The sequence below is a fragment of the Stegostoma tigrinum genome, chromosome 13, assembly GCF_030684315.1.
Source record: "Stegostoma tigrinum isolate sSteTig4 chromosome 13, sSteTig4.hap1, whole genome shotgun sequence".
Taxonomy (NCBI): Eukaryota; Metazoa; Chordata; class Chondrichthyes; order Orectolobiformes; family Stegostomatidae; genus Stegostoma; species Stegostoma tigrinum.
In genome coordinates this window covers 30536899-30559277 of record NC_081366.1, presented here as the reverse complement: position 1 = coordinate 30559277, position 22379 = coordinate 30536899, and the positions used below count along the sequence as shown (strand labels likewise).

Sequence of the window (22379 nt, the reverse complement as noted above, 5' to 3'; positions counted from 1 at the left end):
TATTTTAAAGAGAACTCGGTGAAATTATGCAGCTATCTAATATACTAACCCATATGAGAGTAAATACTAAGACAATGCATGAGAGTCAACAACTGTCGATAGTTACGACAAGGCAAGAAATAGCAACTGAAATTTAATATAAATAGTTAGTTCACTGAACCTGGCTTTATCATTTCTCACAGTTCAAAGTTGTATTCTTTCCAGCGAGTTAATGGAAATGCATTTTTGAAAAGGGACCAGGATTAAGACCATTTTAAATAAGTTATTTGTCCAGGGGGAATAGAAGGATATAAAACTCAAGATTTCAATACAGCACAAAACTGAGAACCCAGAATATGCCCTAAGCGGCAGCAGATCCAACCCAGAATTGTTCTGTCTTGGCAGTGAAAGCAAAAATGAAAAAGTAGTTTTGCTGGCCTTGTGAACATACAGACCCTTATTTAACTTAAGATTTAACACATCACAGTGGATGGACAGCATGGTCTAAATTGCGCATTTTATTAGAGTTTGTTGAAGTTTTGATCACTGAGAATCTGAATTAATCATCACAGTCATGTGCTACTTTAGGCCCATATGACAAGGCTGCAGGTGCTTTAAAAAAAACCCACAAGCAAACCTCATCTCAAATTATGTTCAGTCATAGTGGTTTCTTATTGGCCAGAAATGTTGTAACTTTGGTTTAGATATCACTGGTTAACAACACGTCCTGTGTATTTTCAGTAAGTACCAATGTTAGCAGGAAGTTCTTTTTGTAAGGACTTCCGATTGTTGAGCAGAAGTTCCTGTCACAGAAGCCTTCTGTGCAAGGTAAATATGTCACTAGCAAAAAAATTTTACAAATAATTAACCTGAACCATCAGGTTTAAGGAATAAGCAACTAAACTTTTATCTTGTCTCCAATTTGCTTTTAATGACTAAAAGCTTCCCAAAAAAAAAGATCTTTTAGCTTATAATAAAAGTGTGAGTGGTCATCTGGTAAGCCTTCTTTGAACTTACCACAAATTTCATTGTGGTCGTAAAGTTCAAAGACAGTCACAGTTAAAGTCTGACATCGTCATATCATCGGGTACAAATAGCAACATTTCTAAAACTTTCATTCAACACAAATATTTTAATCTGACTAAAAACTGAAAAATCTGTCCAACGTAACATCAGGGAGGAAGTTCTGGAGAATAACACTGAATTAGCTGATTGCTTTTGCACTGATGATGGGTTATATGAAGGAGGTTAATCAAAAAAGCTGAAATTGGAGAGATTAAGGGTGTGGGAGGTTATATAAAGCTGCAGGAGATGGGATAGGGTGAGGCCCTAATAAGATTGATGATGAATCAACAAAACTTTACATTTTAAACACTGGCTGACTGGATTCCTTGTAGTTCAGCATGGACAAGATGATGGGCAAGTGAGACAGATATTGGGAAATTCCTCTGAACTGCTTTGTTCACATGGCTTGATCATGCTTGCTGAAAAGTATCTGCAATGGCATGGGTGCAGATCCAATTGGTTACTTCAGTTGGCTGGACTGCTGGTTTACAATTCAGAATATTACCAACTGTATGGGTTCAATTCCTGCTCTGAATAAGTTCACTGTCAAGGACTTTCTTTCTCAACCTCTCTCCTTGCCTGAGATGTGGTGATCAGAGCTCTCTCTCTCTCTAATGACAGTGCAGCCTTACAGTCTGGTTGGACTATAGCAACTTTACCTTTCAATGTGGGATAAATGGTTGTATTTTTAGATCAGCTGGAGTTTAATAGGTCAGTGAGGAAGACATTAAAGGAATCAAGCCCTCAGTCAGGCAAGAGTTTTGTGGTTAAAAAGAAGGATGAGGTGGAATTGAGGCAGTGATTGCAGTAGATGTACTAATCTTTTGCAGAACTAAATTCTGATGGAGCTAATGACCAGGAAGGAAATGAAAGTCAATGATAGAGATGCACGCCTGGTAAAACTGTTGACTTCCAAGTGTTTACTTGACAGACATTATATCTCATTCACAGCTTGATGTCAGGCAAACAAATCCAATAGCACAGAGGTGATGGATTAAGAGCAATAGTGTAGAAGCAGAGTTGGGTGTCTTTAGCATACCTATATGGAGTCTAACCCCCTGCCTTTTCACGTTACTACTGAAAATCTGTGTTGGAGCCTATGTACATTCTCTTTTCAAAGGCAGAAACTTGGAATATTGAGATTTGTCCTTTGGATTTAGCTTGCGTTTACCCAATAAGTTCTTTAAATGTATATTAGTGCATTCGGTGCTGACGCTGAACATGGTATTAAAATGGCATTTGGAAGTTTGACACTTAAAACGTTTTACCAAGTAATACACCCTGGTATTATGCAATGCAAAATTATTTTACATTCAACAAACTGTTGTACAGGAGTTTAATACTCCTGCACATATTATAATACTGCATATTACTGGACAGAACACACCCGAATGTAGGTAATATATAGTACATATTGTTTTAGATCCTGTATTCAGTTGTACAAAGCAATGTGTTATTAAGATATAACAGACCTGTGTATGTCTTATACAGGGTTGATCGTAATTTTGGCCACAAAAACATGCAGCCAGCATGCTGCTGGTGGGAGGCAAGGTCCACTGAAGGGCTCAGTGCCTTGCTGCCAGTCAGTTGCATTCCCCAAATAGAACATCCGTGGTGTAACCCTGCGCCGCATTAGTAAGGTTGGAGGTTAACAGACTGGCAGAACTGAAAGGAATGGGGCTGGGGAATCTCGAAAATGGCTGAAGTGGCAGTGGGTCCACATTATTCATGTGGATTCCCCAGTAGCACTCCTGGCCCCTGTGGGACAATAAAACAATCAGTTTGTTATTTTTGGGGCATCTTCCTCTTTACCACACAGAACTGGGCAGGATATGTGTAGAGTATGTTTTAATGAGCTAGCCCTCCGAATTGTACTGAGATTCTAAGTGCATCATAAGATCCCATTTTGCATACACTAATGAGGCTGCTGACCAAAACACTATGTTAGAACAGTATGGGGGCCCCAGGAATTCTACCTCCATGATACCACCATTACTGCCAAGCAGGCCAAGTCATGGTCTTCCTTAATAATTCACCATTACACTCCTGTAGCGATGTATACATTGTGTTTTACTGGGAATAACATATGATGCTTTGAGCCCAAAAGTCATGCCTTTGGACACCTGAGTATGAACGTTCATGTTTGCTTGAAATTTCTCTCGCTATTTTAGTGGAAGTTTTCACCTGTTTCAAAATGAATAGCCAATTTGTTTGTTAAAACAGTGGAGAGATAAATTTCAAACATTAATGCTCAATAGCATAATTTCAAAGCCAATGTATTGTTACTGGGTATATACTCAGATGAGTTGTAGGGTGTTACACTTCTATATTTTAATAGTGTGTAACTGTCTATAACAAACCTAGAGCAATATAAATGTTGTTACTGGGTATGAGACTCCAGTATACATTATAACTGATACTGTCGTAGTTTCCTTTATGGAATCTGACTACTTCCTAAAATCTCTAAAAGTATAAAAAAAAAAGTCCCTTTTGCGTTGCAACTGTTGTACGGCCTATGAAGTCAGCACATCCTTTGTTGTGACAGACTTCAAAAAAGTGCATTTTGTGCTTTATTTTTAGTAGATGAATGCCACAAAATTCTAGTCATTTTTATTTTTCTCCTTGCATGTTGTCATCACCATCACTGAAGAGTAGTTCTGCTGTTCTAATCCAAAATCTTAATCACAGGGGTATGATGCCTCCCAACAGATTGCTAATGTGTCAACACGATGCAGACAGATTGCCAACCTGGATGGAGCAATGATCTCACCCCCAAAATAGTAAACAGGGTGAGTGTTTAGCCTCCTGTGACTTTATGACAGTGCAGAACCAGAAACTAAACTCGGCAAATGTTTCTACATTAAGTGTATGATAACAGATGGCTGGTGCTGAGTTATGAGGCAGCAATTTCAATCAACAACTCTGGATGATGCCACAAATCTCAAGACTAAAGCTTGAAGCGCTTAAGAATTCTTTCAAAGACTGAATCACTGCCTTAAACTTACTGTCGACTAGTTAGCTCTATAATATATAGTGTATAGTTTCATCTGTTTTTAAATTATAGTTTCTTTTTCGATTCTTCCTACTGTCATGCAGGAATTGGCCAGAAGAAGCACAGTCCAGGAAGAGAATAAAGAAGACAGTGATACAATGCCTGAAGGTATAGGACATCAAATAACTGGCACTCTAGAATCATGAAATTATTATTTCATCGATCACCAAGGTATTAACCACACGCAATTTACCATAGTTCGTTACTTTACTGCGTGCTGGTTTATTACAAGTTGAGTCACCTACTGTTTCAAAGGGCTTTTACTGACTACAATTTATAAGTTCACTACATGATGATCTTGTTAGGCTGGCAGCTGTAGGGGAGAGAATGAAGAGAGGCAGTGACATTGAATCTTTAACCACCAAGTCAGAACTTGCAGAGAAAGCATTTTGAGGGTCAGATGACCAGCAGAGATGAGCGCATGAGTTGTAATTGGGAATGAGCCACCTGACTATTCTTTATCCAGTTACCCTGGATACTCAGGAAGCTAGAATGCTCCTTCTGACAACCTCTCCACCACATTTTCGGTGTACGCTTTCTGAATTCAAGCCCTGAAGCCTTTGTGACGCATTTGCCATAGATTCAGTGTCTGAGTCACTCATTTCAGCATCAGAAAAATAGCCATCAGTCTCGTTGTCAAAGAGCTGCTTCATCTTTGATGGCTCTTTGGGATTTTTTTCCCTGTCTGGGCTAAGCTGCTGATATTTGTTTCCCAGATCCTGCTTCTGCACTTGCGACTTCCTGCTTTCTCTTGGTTTTGGAATCTTGAAAGTTACCCAAGATTTAGGGTTTGTGGATGCATTAGGCACTTTAACTGAAGAGCTGGGTTTAGATGAAGCAGGTTCAAGGTAGTCCAACATTTCACCAATGTGACTGATATTCCTTATTGGGGATGTACTGGGGAGAGCTGCCTTCGAACTGGAATGATGTGAGGCCTGCTTTTTGCTGGTCTTTCGCACATCGTTGGCCCTTTTGTGACTTCCATTGGCTTTTGGCCCTGGTCCCTTCGACCCATTTGTGTAACTGCCCTGGGTAGAAAATTCAGTGGAGTTATCACACCAGGATGTGCAATCTAATGGAGAGTTCAGCAGTTTCTTTTGATTCTTGGCATGAATGATGCCTGTACAATCTCGTGGGGATTTAGGCTTGCTGTCTTCCCCTGCTTTGTGCCTGGATTTTTTTTCCAGTGTGTAAGATGGTTCTGACTGAGGATCGCTGGCACGGTTCACTGAACCAATGCTAAGTAATGACTGCTCATGATGCAGAAGTTTATCTGAAAGGAAACTTGTTGTCTCTTCATTTCCTGCTCTGCTGTGCAAAGACCAATGACTCAGGAGATCTTCTGTCTTAACCTGAACGGTCTGGGCCAACCAATTCTGCAGAAGCTCCCCGTCCAAAGAAATGGAGGATGATAAATCTGGAAAAGAAATACCATAATCAGCAAATCTCAGTGTTATACTTTACTTCTGACATTGTGTACATGCATACGATAAAGATTCTTCATTAGCTCCCAACCTAAATTCAGATTTACTCCATTTTAGGTGAAGGGAGTGTGATATGAGACACCCTGCCTGTTGGGCGGGGTGGTGGTGGGGGGTTGGTGGTGATTGTATATGTGTGTGGTAGAGAGTTGGAGTGAGTTGGGCAGGGGATTGGGAACCAGCAATGTTTTTGTCTTCCTCATGCAGACTGGTTGAACAGGTGGAAAGCTCCTGGAAAACTCTTGTTCAGACATCCGAAGGAAGATCGTCACAGTTATTTTGGCAGAGCCACTTTTGAGTAAAAGGCAATTTGAGGGCAGACAGCAATCCTCCAAAGATGGCCTATGCATATCAAAACAATGGGAGTAGACCACCAGTGCCATCTCCTCAGTATATGCTCATGGGCAAATATGGAGGGGGGAAAACGTGCTTTTTGGATGGAGGAGGTTATATCAAGGTCTATTGGTCACTCACTACAAACAAGGAAATGGTTGAATATGCCCGAAGCAGAACTTAGTCCACACTTGGCCACCACATTGGCAATGCAGCTTATAAAACAATAGTCCCATATCACTCTATCAACATTCTAAATATCTAAAGTTGCATCTACAAATTACTGGCTACAAAAGAGTAAGACTTGCTTTTCAATAAGATACTCGCACATTTTGCTATTGTTGGCAAAATGGCGTATGATGGGGACATGTGAATTTGTCCACTTTAGCAGAATGGGGGAAAAAAAGCATATTATCTAAGGGCTGAGAGATTACAGAGCCCTGGACTGGGGAGGGATCTGGATGTCGCTGCACATGAATCACAAAAGGTTAGTACGAAGTACGGCAAATAATTAGGAAATCTAATGGAATGTTATTATTTATCACAGGGGAGCAATGAATACAAAACTAGGGATGTTATCCTGCAGTTATACAGAGCTCTGGAAAGACCAAATCTCTACTATTTACATCTTATAAGGAAGGATGTAAACGGAGAGGCAGTTCAGAGAAAGTTTATTAGCCTAATATCTGAAATGAGGCAAGTTATCTTATGGGGAAAAGTTGGACATATTGGAGTTGTATCTATGGATGTTTGTATGATTAAAAGCTGACTTAATTGAAATGTGCAGGAGTTGTCTTGACAGATGATATGAAGAGGATTTTGCTTCTTATGAAAGAACACAGAGCCAGGGGTCTTATTTAAAAACCAGTGGTCACTTATTTAAAGTGTAGAATAGACAATTTGTTTTCTGAGCGTGGAGTGCCTCTGGAACACTCTTCCTGAAGCCACAGTGCAGGCAGAGTCTTTGAATGCTTTTAAGGCAAAGGTAACTCAGATACTTGTTAAGCAACAAATGAATGGTTATCATTGGCAGGAATGTGGATTTAAGGTTACAATTAGATCAGCCATGACATTACTTAATGTCAGCGTCGGTGTGAAGGGCCGAATGGCCTACTCCTAATTTGTATGTTCGTAAACCATTATAAAAGGGAAAGAAAAAAATCATGTGATGTCTCAGTATATTGATTTAGCAGCCACAGCAATGCAGTTCATACCAATTGTTTTGTAATGTTAATTGCTTCATGCACTTAATGGCTTAACCCTACCCAAGTTTCAGCCACTGCATTTAAAACTTCCTACCAAACTGTCCCTGTTTCCATCGTTTGAAGTCAGTGCTGGAAGCAATGTTCTTTCTCTAAAATGCGTTTTTACCATTCGGAATTTGTTTTGGCTCGCAATCTGAAATTCCTGTCTACTAATAGCAGATGTTTGGGAGCATCAAAGCAGTCTGTGGGCATGTAAACTTGCTGTAACAATTTCCACGACTGACTTGTTTGGTTGGCTCTAAAGGTGCAGTGTCTGTGCCTCTCCTGTATAAACCTTTCTGTGAAAATCTCACTTATACTGGCCTTGATACTTGGAGCTGCTGTCAAGTGTATCTGCCGTTAGCTTATTTCCTTCCTGCTGGCCTGCTTTCCCCTCCTGGGAAGTGGTTTAGACATTGGGGGTGGGTGGGGTTCCAGATTGCTTGGTATTTCCTCCGTTCGACCATCAGTTATTTGGATAGGTGCTTCAGTTATGTGTTTGCGGTGAGGACAGCTATACTCTGACTTCGCAAGGAGCTGCACCTTCCTGCAGTTACAACTTAGCACAAGCTTTGCTGCTATTCTGTGGAGACCTCTTTGTCTCCAGTAGGCAGACCCACTTGTCCCTTGAGACAACAAAACTCCAAATTTTAGAACTATTCCAAACTCAAGTCGAACAACATTGTAAAAATTCATTTCAAGGCAGTTTCAGGAAAGGATTACAGGTTAGCAAAGTGAAAAAAAAATGAACAAAGCACCCTGGCTTATTTCCAGACGGGTAAAATTTTGAAGTAGGGAATTTGTGCTAAACCTCAATTACAGCATACTTACAGCACAGCGGGTAGTTCTGGTTGTCATTTAATAAAATTATTTAGAAATATTGTAGAGGGTGTATAGAAGATTTAGAAGTATGACAACAGTAATGCTTGAGAATACATGTCAGAAAAGAAATGAAAGGCTGGGTGTGCTTTCATTATCAAAAATAAATAAATCTGAAGGGTGATTCAATAGAAAATTTCAAATTTATAAAATGTTTTGATTGACTGAATAAGGAAAGAATGCTTCTATGTGCGAGGCCTAACAACGGGACATTACCACGTCATATTCAGCAAGAAATCAAACAGGAAATTCAGAAGAGATTTTTTACATAACTTGAAAAATGGGGGCAGTATAAGCAGAAACAGTGCACCACACATGTTTTTCCACCAGTTTGTTCTGAATACCCACCTGAGCTTCGAGACTTTGAAATACATAGCTCAGCAAGGGTTATGTTTTATCAAAGTAAAAAGTGGGTGTTTGCTTGATTGACAATTTTATTAGGTTATAAAATATCATTCTTTCTCTGGTCCAAGTCTGTATGTTTATTTTTACAAGATTTAAGATTTGTGAAGTGGGGAAAGCTTCTGTTGCTTTAATGACCCTATTCAAATGACATATTCATACGCTTCACAACTGGCAGTTTTGTTTGTTAAAGCAGATTTCTAATGATTTTTCTTTGTTTCAGAATTTCAACAATTACCATTGTTATGGTATGGCTCTTTCGTTCTGGCCAGTGTGCCTACTGGATGAATGCTTATGGAGGTATCACGGAGGGCAACTGGACTGGATAGGAAGAGATGAAAGCGTGACTAATCATTTGAATAAAACTGCAACAAAGTCCCAGTGAACTGAGCTGGGACCTCTGACCAATTTATCCCAGCCTCACATGCCCCTGTGGCTGCCTACCCGCTGCTTCTGGGACCATTTGGCCTCATCCTTTCCCACCTCTACCTCCCTGAAGTGAAGATTCCATTTAATAGGGTTTTTTAAACCGATTTGGGTCTGCTGAGGTAGGAGATTGCCTGAACCAAACTACACCCCTGGATAGTGAAAATCCAGCCAGTGTCTTCATGTCCCTGTGATAGGCAGCTGGGAGGGAAATGCAGATCCATTAGCCTTTCATTCTTGATTGTCATCTTGTGGTTTTCAGATCCTGCCCCATGGCCAAATATTTACCAAATTTCACTGCTCACGGCTATGTTCGTAAGTGAATTAAAGTCAACTGGACAAGATATGAGTGAACTTGTGTAGAAAGAAATGATGAGAGCTAGAGGGGAGGAAGCTACTAAAAGTAGCATGTTGGCGTTCTGAACCTGCCTGTGTCTCATAATGGATTAGTTCTTTTAACATGTGAGCTCCCAATGAAATGTTGGATGCTGACTGAATTCATAATGCCCATTTGGGCCTGTTAGCTCAAATGGCCATATGGGTAAGTGTGGTGCTGAATAATTCATAAGTGTGACTTCAGTCACTGTTAGGCTGAAGGCTACATCCTTACCTTTAGCCCACAGTAGTGTTACGGCCTTAATAGTGACCAGAAACCTTGAACAATTAGATGCTATTTGAAGAGAGAGAAAGAGTAGTAATTTGCCTTAGCAATTCTTAATTTCCTACCCAGATTATTGAGATAGATGTTACCCCAATTCCTGCTGTCCGTTGGGCACTTCACCCAATTGAAGTTTAGACATTCTCAACTCAGTTGCTTCTGAAAACTCGGTTGCGGTAGGGAATTCTCAAGAGACTATCATGATCATCATAAAATGTGGACTGTTAATTTCCAATCTGACATATCATATTTCATTCCCTAGACCTCCATGGTTTATCCCAAAGACAATGAATCTTGTCAACTGAGTCAGATATCAATAAAATCCCATCTCCTGTTTTAACGTATTGTATGGTAAATTAGAAATATTTGACACAAAAGGGTGCTTGCAAATGTGCAGCTTGGAATGCCAATTGAGTCAGACATGGGAATATGTAATAGAACCATATTGCAGTTGCTGCTTGGCAGCACAGCAGAGAGCAAGTAAATAAAACGGTAACTGCAAGGCTGAGAGCTCTGTCTCTCCCTGTTTCATTCTCAACATCTCAAAAGCCAGCACTGCTGACAGAACAAGTCAGAGAAGTAGCCATTCATTAAAAATTCAAGGATTGTACAAACTTTGCTACTGCTCACGAAACAGCTGTGGTCTCAGTTTCAACAATCCCAACTCAAGGACTCTCAGAACCTATTAAACTGCATATTCTTTGCCTTCCTAATATCTCAGACATATCTCTTCTTAAGCGTTATACTGTGTTTGTATGTGTGCTCGATGTCATTTTTTATGATTTTCTTGGAGTTAGTAAATAACAAAATTCATCTTTCATTCAAGGAAACCTTGAAATTGGCAAGTCTGATTTATTGACTGCATTTTAATTGAGGTATGAAGTAGCTACAAGCTAAAAAGAATGAACCATCTTTGTTGGGGTCTACCAGGGGTTAAAAAGGAAGCTGATTCATTCCCCTCAACCTGGTCAAAGCTAGTGATTACAAGAATGAATAGTTGGTAAATGGATAAGAAAACTATCAAACTGCCACAGAAAAGATACTTTTCTGTTAAAGCTGAGGAGAGAAAGTTTTATCCTGTATTTGCATCATATTAATTCTTTTCCCTACGAGACTTCATTAGAGGTTTGTTTTGCTTCTATCTAACACCAATTTTGGAAAAACATACAGTATGTTGTTTGAATAATTTACCTTTCTTCTCTGCGTCTGAAGTGTCTTATTGCCCTGATTTTCTTCTCTAGGATTAGAAATCTAATGTGTATGCATCTGGATTCTCCTCACGCCCAATGTCCCTTGGCAGGTTTATGACAAATAAAGATGAATGGAATTACCATTTTACTAATGCATTATAATTTAAATACAGTATCCCTGGACAAACACAAATTCTGTTCCCTTGTTGATTACTGTTTTTCAGTCATGAGCAATTTTAACTGGCCTATGATTTCCTTTTGCCTAATCCCTTTCTGCAAAGTTTCATGTGATCAATCAACTAGAAACAAATGTATTATCTTTTGCACTTGTATGGATATCTTAGCACATACGAGTTAAATGATATTTTCCAACCTATGGAGGAACCATGGAAGCATGTTAAATGTTGCTGAATGACACCTATTCCTGATTCTTTTCTCATTCTAAGCACTGCATGTTCAGTGAGTAAACCAAGCATGCGTTTAAATGCTTTTAAAGAAACAAAAGTTTTAAGTCAAAAACCTGTGCTTTCTTTAAAACTATCTATTTTTACCTTCTGTAATATTGGCAGACTCTGCCCATACATCAGCTCATCCTGATGTTGAAAGCTTCAACCAAGTCTTTGTCATTACTAGGCCTGGCTATTCCAATGTACTCCTGCCTGGTCTCCCATCTTCCATCCTGTGTACACCTGACGTTCATCCGAAATTTGAGTGCCTAGGTCCTAACTTGCAGCAAATCCCATTGAGCTACAGGCTGTGTGTTTGCAGACTTGCATTGGTTCCGGGTGGGGGGATGCCTCTGGTTTACAAAACACTCCATAACCTCATCTCTCATTATCGTTCTTCTTATTTCTGCAACTTCCCCACTCCCAAAACTCACTCAGCACCTTTGATCATTTAACTCTAACTTCTTGATCATCCCTGATTCTAAAATGCACCATTGGTGGTTGTACTTTCAAATGCCAAGCTCCTATCCTCTGGAATTTCACATCTCTGAAATCTCTCCGACCCTTTGCATTTTGTTCCTTTATTAAATCATATTAAGGATGCAGACATCCTTAACTAACTTTTGGAATGTGATTATGAGCTGCTTTCTTGAACTGCAGTAGTCCATGGACATTAGGTACACTCTGAGTGTCATTAGAACATAGAACAGTACAGGCCCTTCAGCCCAGGATGTTGTGCCGAACTTTTACCCGAAGCCTAAGGTCTATCTAACCTCCACCGCTACCTTATACTATCATCCATATGCCTAATTGCCGCTTAAATGCCCCTAATGAGGCCAACGCCACTACCCTCTCCTGCAATGCATTCCACGCCCCTACAACTCTCTGAGTAAAGAACCTACCTCTGACATCTCCTTTCACTTTAAAACTATGTAACCGTGTAAAAGTTATCTCCACCCTAGGAAAAAGGGAAGGGGTTTTTCAGAATTCTCATTCAGCATCAGTAAAGGAGTGATGATCTAGTTCTAAATCAAGACAGTGTGTGCTTTGGAGGGGATCTTGTAAGGCAGGCTGTTCCCATGCAACTGCTGCTCTTGTCCTTGTCCTTCAAGGTGATGGAACCCATGCATTTGCAAGATGTTGAAGAAGCCCGAGTAAGTCACTGCTGTGCATCTTGTAGATGTTGCTAATGCTCTGCGTCGGTGTTGAAGTGGGGGATGGGTGGATGCTTTGTCTTGGATGATGTCAAGCTTCTTGAGTATTGTTGGAGCTGCCACTCAAGCAAGCAACTAGGGAGTATTCCGTCACACTCCTGACTGGTGCCTTGGCTTTGGGGAATCAGGAGGTGAGTTACATGCCATAGAATTCCCAACTTCTGAGCTGCTCCCAGCTTCCTTTAAGATGCTCCTTAAAATTTACCTCCCAAGGTCAAGCTTCTGTTTCTCTGTACATGGCTCAGTGTCAGATTTTGATTGGCGATGCAGATATGAGCTGCCTTGGCATACTTACATGAAAAGGTTTTAAGTGAATGTGGATGGTTGTTGTTAACTAACACTTTTAGAAACCATCCAATTGTTGGTGACCAGGCAGGACCTAGTTGTGACCAGATGCAAGGTGTAGGTCTGCAGCATAGCCTGGGAGCATAGAGGAGGGAGAGAGAAAGAAATCTTCAGGGGTGGCTACGGAGTGGGGATTTTGGGATGGGGGTGGAAAGGGTATTTAGTGGAGATTTTAGCTCCCCCCTGGTACGTCATAGATTACAGAGAGGGGTTCCAATGACTGAGGAGACGGTTGTCCCATTATGTACCATCTGTTACCTGGGGAAGGAAACAGCAATCCCTCCTGATAGCTTTTGTTCATGTAAACAGTGCTGGAAAGACTTGTATCTTTTCCATTCTACTGACCATGCCTTCATTTTGGCTTTTGAGCTTCCCAACGGCAAGAGAAACCTAGCTAGGCAATGTTAAATCTGAGGGATACAATCTTACCAAAATGAGGGTGGGTGGGTTGTCTTCCTCTGTTAAAAGCCACAAGTTTGCAGATTGGATTTGAGAATACTTTCTTTCTATTTTCTCTTCTCACATCACCCAAACTCACCTGTTTTTGGGAATTAAAATTATCCACAAGCTCCAAAAATCACTTAGGGCAAAAATAAATAATGGACTGTAAGACTACAGTAAGCCCTTCCAGGAAATTCCAGTCATAAATCTTTCACCGACTCCTGCATGTCAAGAAGTATGAGTGGAGTTGGGGGAGATTTCTGAGATATCCTGGGATATTGGGCCTTTCTTTGCTGCAAATCTGGCTCAATGGAATTCTCAAATAGGAGTTGGAAAGACTTCCATCAAAGTACAAGCAAAGGCTTTAAAAAGTCTTCCAGACAAACTTAACTGAGCTTGAAGCAGACCAATTATCCAGTTTCCTCTGGGAATCGAATCCTTTGGGTGCAGATGAGTCATTAAATTCCACTTTGTGTTTGGTCCACGTTTAGCCTTGGGCACCTCAAGCAGTATGGCCGCAGGACTTTGAAAGACAATCACTGACAGCCTGCTCCCTGACAATGGTTCTATTCCTACAATTCAGAACAGTGTTTCCTCCTTTGGTGATACTGCACAGCATTTTCATCACTGGGAGTGGGCTGACGGGACTCAAATACAATGACTTTGGCTTCTAGGGAACCTGACTCCAGAATTTCACATAACTTGGCAATCTATTTCATGAAATCAATAAAATGACAGTTAAAATTGAAGTACGGGAACAGGAGTAGGTGATTTAGCCTGACAAGCCTGTTCTGCTACTGTAACACAAAAAGGTCACCTCAGTGTTTTACAACACGTTCAAATGTTCAGAGTATCTTAGTCCATCCAGCTTTCTCTCTTTTGGCTTTTCTCACATATGGTGTTTTCATATTGTCAGCTGATGACCCTTCTCCACCCATTTCAACTAGCGCTTTTGGATTTGGCGTGTGTTTTTAGAACATGATGCTCTTCCTATCTCTGACTCTCCCATTTTCCCAAACTGTTGGCACCTACACACGTTATCCTACTTCCATCCTTCTGTGGCTCTGTAGTGGGACTTGAACCTGAACCTCACAGGCAGGAGTGCTACTACTGAGGGGCTGAGAAAATAATGCACATATACTGAAAGTGAGCAGATTAGCTGCTTCCCAGTTATAGAGTTGGTTACCAGGAAATCTGGAGATAGCTCTTTGTTTTGGGGAAAGAAAGCTTTGTGGAACACCACTCCCCCCAACCATAACAAAAGAGTTTGACAATATCTCATGAACAAAGAACGATCTCCTCTTTGCTCACACCCGGATTTCCAGATACACATAGCACAGCCAGTATGTTGCAGTTTCTAATTTTCTTTGGTGTTAAACCGCAAGATGACTTACCAAGTTGCTTCAATAAGGACCGCGGTTCACTCTTTAACTTGCCTTTCTTCTCGAGGCTTCCCTTCGATCTGTTCTTCCCACGCTCCTTTGGGTCATTCAGTTTTCCTTTTGTTTTTTTCCCAGAATATCCTAGGGCAGAGAAGCCAAACAGAATTACCCAATACCTGCCAATGTAAGTAAGTGCTATTTTTATGTAACGGAGGGAAAGCTGTGGGATCAAGATCAAGATCTCAAATGAGAATCTAATCTAGGTATGACTGAAATCTGGATTGAATCAAACAGATTCCAGACAACAAAGTGGAGCAGCTCAATGGACCACTAATGTGCATCTTTACAAAGCAGCTGGACATTAAATATCATGCCTGAAATTATCTTAGTCACAATGTTGAACGAAGTCACAGAAGGCAAAGTAGCCTCACAAATTTCTTAGCGGCCAATTCCGTTGGGAGGAATCCACTATGAGGCTCTCTGTCTGACTGTTTTCTGGAGTGTAGTTAATGGGAGGAAATAAATATATTGTTTTCAATTCTTTAAGTAAACTTTATATGCATTTTATGAAGGTAGTCGTCATATTTATAAGTGAGTTATTATAATGTTACTGGGTGGCAGTGGATTTCTGAAGAAAGATCTAGGCCCGAAACGTCAAGCTTTCCTGCTCCTATGATGCTGCTTGGTCTGCTGTGTTCATCCAGGTCTACACCTTGTTATCTCTATAATAACGTTAGCCCAGCTTAGCTACTTAGAAACACACGAGCGATGACATGAAAGCTCAGGGGAGGATGATATATCAAACAGTCAAAAAGACACCTAACGTGAGCAAGTTTTATCATCTAAGGCTGCATGATTTTCAAATGTAGGTACAACTTTACTACTTTACCAAAAAGGACTTTTAAATAATCATGTCCTGAAAAGCTCTGAATTTCCTGCATTTTACTTGCATTAGAGGCACATAATTGAACCAACAATAACCTATTGTTGCACAGTTTCTGACGGATTTTTCCTACAAATGTAAGTTTGTTCAGGATCTAACATATTTTAAATAAAAACAGAAAATGACGGAGAACCTCAGCAGGGATGGCAGCATCTATGGAATGAGAAACTGAGTCATGTTTTGAGTCTGTTATGACTCTTCCTCAAAACTATTCTTCAGTGACGTATTTGAGTTGTTTTGAACTGCTGTAATTCAGTAAATTATAAATTACAGTACCGATATTACAACAAGTGACAGTTTAGGATGTATGCATGATCATATCTAATCTGGGCAAACTACCAGTTAACAGGAATGAATATAAAGCTGGACACAGAGGCCTGTTTAAGATTTTCAATCTTTTATTTCTTAATTCATTCATTGGAATTCTTCAATGACTCGCCCCATAAAGGTAACATCTGATGTAAGCTTGTGCTAAAGACACACAAAGGTGATTGATCAGTGGTGATTTAGCCAATCCCATTGAATAGCATAGGGAGCAGTATATTTGTTACCATCGCCATCAGCTAAGATGGGCAATGATCGATCAGGATTCCACTCTGTGTGTGTCAGTGTAAATGCAAGGATAGGGTTCAGCTCAACTAAAGGTGGTCAAAATGCTTGTTGTTAACTGGAGAATGAATATAATTGCTGGGTTTGTGATGCTGTACTCCAGTATAGTTCATCACCTTCAGTAAATAAAAAGGGAAGGGGAAAAAAAACTGGTGTATTATCGCTAAAAGACAATCTGCTGTGACAGTGCTCGTGAATTAGGAAACCTGCCTCTGGTGGCTAAAACCCCACACCCTGATATAACCCATGTTATTACTTTCCCTCCTGAAAAGTTTTTAAAAGTGCTTTATATTGCACCTTTCAAATCCTCTGAATGTTCCAAAATGCCGCACAGTCAATTAACAAAACAATCAATAACACTTAGCCCTGTAAATAATTAGCACTGTAAATGTTTAGCACATGTTCATCCACTTCTTATTTGAAAGACACAATAGAATCTGTTTCCACCACCTCTCTGGGTTATGTATTCCAAATCAAACTACTTGCTACATAAAATATTTTCCTCCAATGCACTGCTTTACTGAGAAACACGGTAGCCAGTTTGTATATACCAAGATTCCACAAACAGCTGTGAGTTTAATGATCATAAAATCCGTTTTAATGATGTTGGTTGAAGGATAAATATTGACGACTGCAGCAACACAACTTTATCAACAGCTCTTCTTCGAATGATGCCTTGGAATCATTCACAGCCACTTGTATGAGTAAACAGGACTTTGGTTTAACATTCAATTCAAAAGATACCACAGTTATTGAATGCAGCACTCCTTCATGGCTATGCTGAAGCGTCATCCTAAATTATGGGCTCAAATCTTTAAAATAGATTGTGAACCCATGACCTTCTGACTCAGACTTTGTGGTGCCATCGCTGAGCCAAGGCTGATGTCATGAATAATAAATGATATCAACACAGAAATTTTTTCAAAGAATGATGAAGCAGGAATGGAAACTATGCACTGTCCCAATGCCCAGCAGAGCTGCCATTCTTGTCTGACAACACAGAATGTCCGAATTAAGAAAACTCCACCCCTGATTTAAATTTGGGGCAAGAATTGGGCAGAGACAAGGTGGGCAACAAATCATTCTTTCTAAACCCTGAACTCATGGATTTGGACTTGACTGAACTCAGTGCTCACCAATCACTTATGTTCAGACCTCAAATTTGCCCTACAAAGGAAGAAAACTTGCATAATTGCAGTACTTCACCACATCTTCAAGAAATTGTAAACTCCTTTAGGACCAATTAATTAATTAGTAAGTACAACCCTTGTTACAATGTCGATAAATGCAACTGCCATTGATGGGCATGCAAGATCCCAAACATGCAGCATTTTCATCCTTACTCCCATTTAAAAACCTCTGCCAAGTGACAAGCTTGCATGCTGTGTATGTTGGACCAGTTAAATTGACCAGAACACTGAAATTTAGCCAGGCTGAAGATAGGTTCGCCACAGGGGAGGCAATGGCCTATTGGTATTATCACTGGACTGTTACTCCAGAGATCCAGGTTCAAATCCCGCCACAACAGATGGTGGAATTTGAATCAAATAAAACTACCTGCAATTAAGAATCTAATAATGACCATTAACAATTGACGGGTTCACTAATGTCCTTTAGGGAAGGAAACTGCCATCCTTACCTGGTCTGGCCTACATGTGACTCTAGACCGACAGGTTGGCTCTAAACTGCCCTCTGGGCAATTAGGGATGGGCAAGAAATGCTGCCTGGTCAACAATGCCCTCATCCCATGAATGAATAAAGAAAATTAAAACACAGGATGACAAAGGAAGAGGAAAATGCATGTCATATATCAGAGTAACATTTATAAAAGCACTATAGCAATTTTTTTCTCAATCCTATTTTAGTTCCTTAGAAATGAATTACAGGAATCTGAAGAGCTTCTCTTTATTTTAAATACTAAACAATGTTTAAGCAATTCTGAATAGTGTGCACAATTCCTACAGCAATATCTTAATATCTCCCAGGACTGGATCTCTTTATAACGACACGTGAAAGGAATTTCATGGTTAACTGTACAATTGATCTCAACAAAAGATATTCTAAAAGGAACATCAAGCACTTACCAAATCTCTTCACTGACTGCCCTTTGTGCTGCAGCTTGATGCTAGCAAGCACATTTAGTCTATCAATTAGCTATAGTGCAGACCAGGAACTACAATCCTAAACAACATCAATTACAAAAGTTCTTCAGTATAAAAGGAACACAAGCACACAATGACGACTGTCCATTAATTCTGAATCCTAAGGTACCCATGCCTCAGCCACTGAAAACTCCAAAGGGTGATGTAGCCCAAATGAATTCCCTTCAAAGGATGTAACAAAGCATAACTGCATATTTGTGCTGATTCTGCTGAATCAATGCACAGTACTGAGAGCAAGCTGTATTTTAGTAAGGTAGAAGAATTCGCTGAAAATGTTCATCAGATTCCCAACTGTTTTGTCCCAACACGCAAAGAGATTGATCCGATAATGAGTCACAAACTATGAAGGTCACAGATCTATATTGAGTTAGTTAATTTTAACAGAAAAATAAACAAACTTTTATAAATACTCAAATTATTATAGTTTATAAATAGGAGACATTCTTCATGCGAGCAAAATAAAAAAATGACTGTTTTCCTCAGATTCCTGTTCGTCTGTCATGGCTATCAGGATAATTAGCTCATTCAGGCAGGAAGAGACATTAATTGCTACTTGTATAGTGTATCAAAATACTGAACTAATTCTTATATAGCGTTCATATTCTGAAGTGTTAATTATATTGTCACATAGCAAAGGTAAGTGATTCTGAATGGTTGCAGCACAGGTATTATCGGTTGGGGTGAATTCTCCTGATAAACTTATCAACACAGCCACATCAGCCAAGAACTCTTTTATATATACTCTCCAATCAACCTATTCAGAGAGGTTTAGACACATGCCTGGAGCAGGAGTTTTGGGGTGGGCAGACGGTGTTGAACCCAGGCCTCCTGGCTCAGAGGCAGTGACACTACCACTGCACCCTAAAATTTCTGCATTGGCTGTAGTTGGATTTGAACCCATGTTCCCAGAACATGAGCTGAGTTTCCTGAACTAATTGCCCAGTGACAAAAGCACTTGGCCATGACCTCCCCCACCTAAGAATTCTAAGAAAACCAGGGAATCTTTATTGAAACTAAAATCTAATTGTCCATTATTATAGCTTACAGGGGTATTCCAGCAATGGACAGTGAATCAGTCCTTGTAAAGAACTGAACACTTCGGGAAGGCATTTTATCAACTAATTAGGAAATTCTTTGGTTTTCCAGTTCACCTTGAGTTAGCTAATCTTAACTGAGGCAGCAGAAGAAGCAAATATTTCTACACTTCTTCTATCATTCATGTTTCAGACATGGGTGTTGCTGGCTGCACAGCATTAATTGCCCACTTTCAACTATCCCTTGATTTGAGTGGCTTGTGAGGGCCAAAGCAGAGTTTAATTAAGAGTCAGCCACATTGACATGGGTCCGGAGTTACATGTAGGTCTGGCAGAGATGGCAGACTTCCTTCCCAAAAGGACATCAGTCAACCTGCTAGTGGTTGCCATTAGGACAGATTTAATTCTACAGCTTTTTTTTAAATAAAAGTTTGTCATCTGCCATAGTGCGAACCGAACCCATATATTCAGACGATTTGCCTGGGGTTCTGGATTACTAGCCCAGTGACATTACCACTATGTCAACCACAAGTCAATCAACACTCCTTTGTCCAGCCACTATCTCATAAACCCTACCAGAGATGTTCAGTTTGAAAATACAGGATTGGGCTCAGCTGTGAAATCTGCCATTAGCTACACAGCATGCTGACATTTTCTTTCAAGAATCATGTTTTTGTTGCATGCATATGGATGGTAATGGCAACATCGAATGGTTATGGTAAAGTCCATTGAGCCTGGGCTGATTCTCTACAAGAACAATTTAGCTTGTCCTTTTCCAACCTTTACTCTTGGCCCTGCAAATATCTTCCCAATCATCTCCCTTTTCAATTCAATTTGATGAGCCACAATGGTGTTTGCCTTCATCACCATTTCATCCAGTGCATTCCAGACCTAACAACTTTTGGCATAACAATGTTGTTCCTCAGGCAGAGAAAGTTCTTACACCGTAGCAGTCCATCCACAGTGTTGTTAGGGATCTTGATCCAACTACAGTGAAGGAATGTATTTTTATGTACTCCAAGTCAGGATGATGCGTGACCCAGAAGGAAACTTGCAGGTGGTATTCCCATGTGTCTGTTGTTTGCCTTGGAGGTTGAAGTCAGAATTTGGAAGGTGGTGTCAAAGAAGACCTGGCGAGTTGCTGATGTGCACCCTGTTGATGTTACTGGGAACTGGGAGGGTGTAAAGTCAGTGAATCGTGTGGAAGTGGGTTTGAATCCCACTACAGCAGATGGTGAAGTTTGAATTCAATTCTGGAATAATAGTGACTTTCTGATAATCAATTGTGCTTATATAAAAACTCCATCTGCTTTATTAATACCCATTAATGTAGAAATCTACCATCCGTACCTGGTCTGATCTACATGTGACTCCTGACCCACAGACCCATGTGGTTGGTTCTTAACAGTCCTCTGCGCAATTAGGAATAAGCAGTAAATGTTGGCATAACCTAGCGACTCCGTCATCCCATGTATGAATGAAATAAAAAGTCAGAGCATGTTTAAAGCGATGGGTAGGAAGACGATTAAGCTATCTTGTCCTGGATTCTGTCTAGTTTGACTGCTGTTGGAATTACAACCATCCTGGCAAGTGGAGAGTATGCCATCATTCTCCTGATTCACACTTTATAAATGCTGGACAGACTTTTGAGGAGTCAAGATGCAAGTTGCTTGCTCTGGGATTTCCAGTCTTTGACACAAATGGAATATTGTCGATTACTGCAAGGGAAATGGAATATAAAAAGAGAGAAATTTTGCTGAAATTGTGTAGGGCACTGATGAGACCACATTTGGAACACTGTGTATAGTTTAGATCTCCATGCTTGGAAAAAAAACATAAATACATCAGAAGCAGTTCACTCACAAAGGGTTCACCAACTAATTCCTGGGATGAAGAGGTTGTTTATGAGGAAAGGATGGACACGTCAGACATGTATTCATTGGAGTTTAGAAAAATGTGAGGTAATCTTGTTGAAACATCCTGACAGGATGTGTCCCTTTGTGCAAGGGTCCAGAACTAGGAGACATAACTTAAAAAGAAAGGGCCTTGTGTTTAAGACAGAGGTGTGGAGAATTTTGTTTTCCCTTAAAGGGTGATTGCTCTGTGCAATCCTCTTTCTCAGAGTACAGAGGAGGTTGGGTATATTTATAAGGTTGGTTTTGATACATTCTTGATTAGCAAATGAATCACAGGCAAGTGCATTTGAGGCTACAATCCGATCAGCCAGCATGTTATCAAATGGGTTGAGCCAGTTTGATGAGATGAATGATGTATCTCTGCTTCTATTTCTGATGTTTATATTTGGGTTCCATGTCCAGGATACTGCTGGTGGCATTTTTGACAATGGTAACACCATTGACGAAGACTTGAGTGAAATTGTTCCTTGTTGGAAGTATTCATTTCTTAGTGGTTTGTAGCAGGAATGTCACGTGCCATCATCAGCCTATGCCTGAAAGTTGTCCAGGTTTTGTAGCATGCAGGTCTGGCCTGTTTCACTATCTGACTATTATGAATGAAACTGAACATTGTGCAATATCTTCACTTTTTTTTAAACCTTATGATGGGTGCAAGGTCCATGATAAATTAGCTGAAAACGGTTAGGCCTAGGACACAGATATAAGGAAACTGTGCAGTAATATCCTTAGTCTGAAATGATTGGCTCTCAACAACTTCCTTTGTGCAGAATGTAATTCAAACCAGTGGTGAGATTTCCCCTGATTCTTAATGGCTTCAATTTTGCTTGGGCTTCGTGAAACCACACTAAGTCAAATGCTGCTATCATGTAGTTCTCAACTCAATGTCGGAGCTCTGCATCTTATGGACTAATGATGAAACCTCGAGATGAATACTTGTAGTATTAGCTACATTGAATAAGCGTGAGCTTATTGCTAAGTACGGTTTCTTAGCACAGTTGATGAGCCCCAACATCGCTTTGTTGATGGCTGAAGGTAGTCTGATTTGAATGTGAATTAGTTGGATTAGGTGTGTCCCTCATTTTGTGGACAGATCATAATTGGGCAGTTTTCTATTTTACTGGTTACATGCCAGTGTCGTAACTGCACTACATCAGATTGGATAGGGGTTCAACTACTTC

The 22379-nt window shown here is 40.1% G+C and overlaps 1 protein-coding gene across 5 annotated transcripts in view; it reads right to left on the bottom strand.

The window, feature by feature from the left end:
* Positions 1–4284: 4284 nt before the first annotated feature.
* jade2 (jade family PHD finger 2) overlaps positions 4285–22379 on the bottom strand; it is a 162503-nt gene continuing 144408 nt past the window's right edge. For 4 of the 5 annotated variants that reach the window (XM_048543385.2, XM_048543384.2, XM_048543382.2 and 1 more), the window contains 2 exons: positions 14550–14678; positions 4285–5513 (listed from right to left, as the gene is read on the bottom strand). In XM_048543385.2, the coding sequence (XP_048399342.1) occupies positions 4576–5513; positions 14550–14678 (1067 nt within the window). In that variant the 3' untranslated portion in view covers positions 4285–4575. The remainder of the gene's footprint in view (positions 5514–14549; positions 14679–22379) is intronic. The other variant, XM_048543388.2, reaches the window with a different exon arrangement.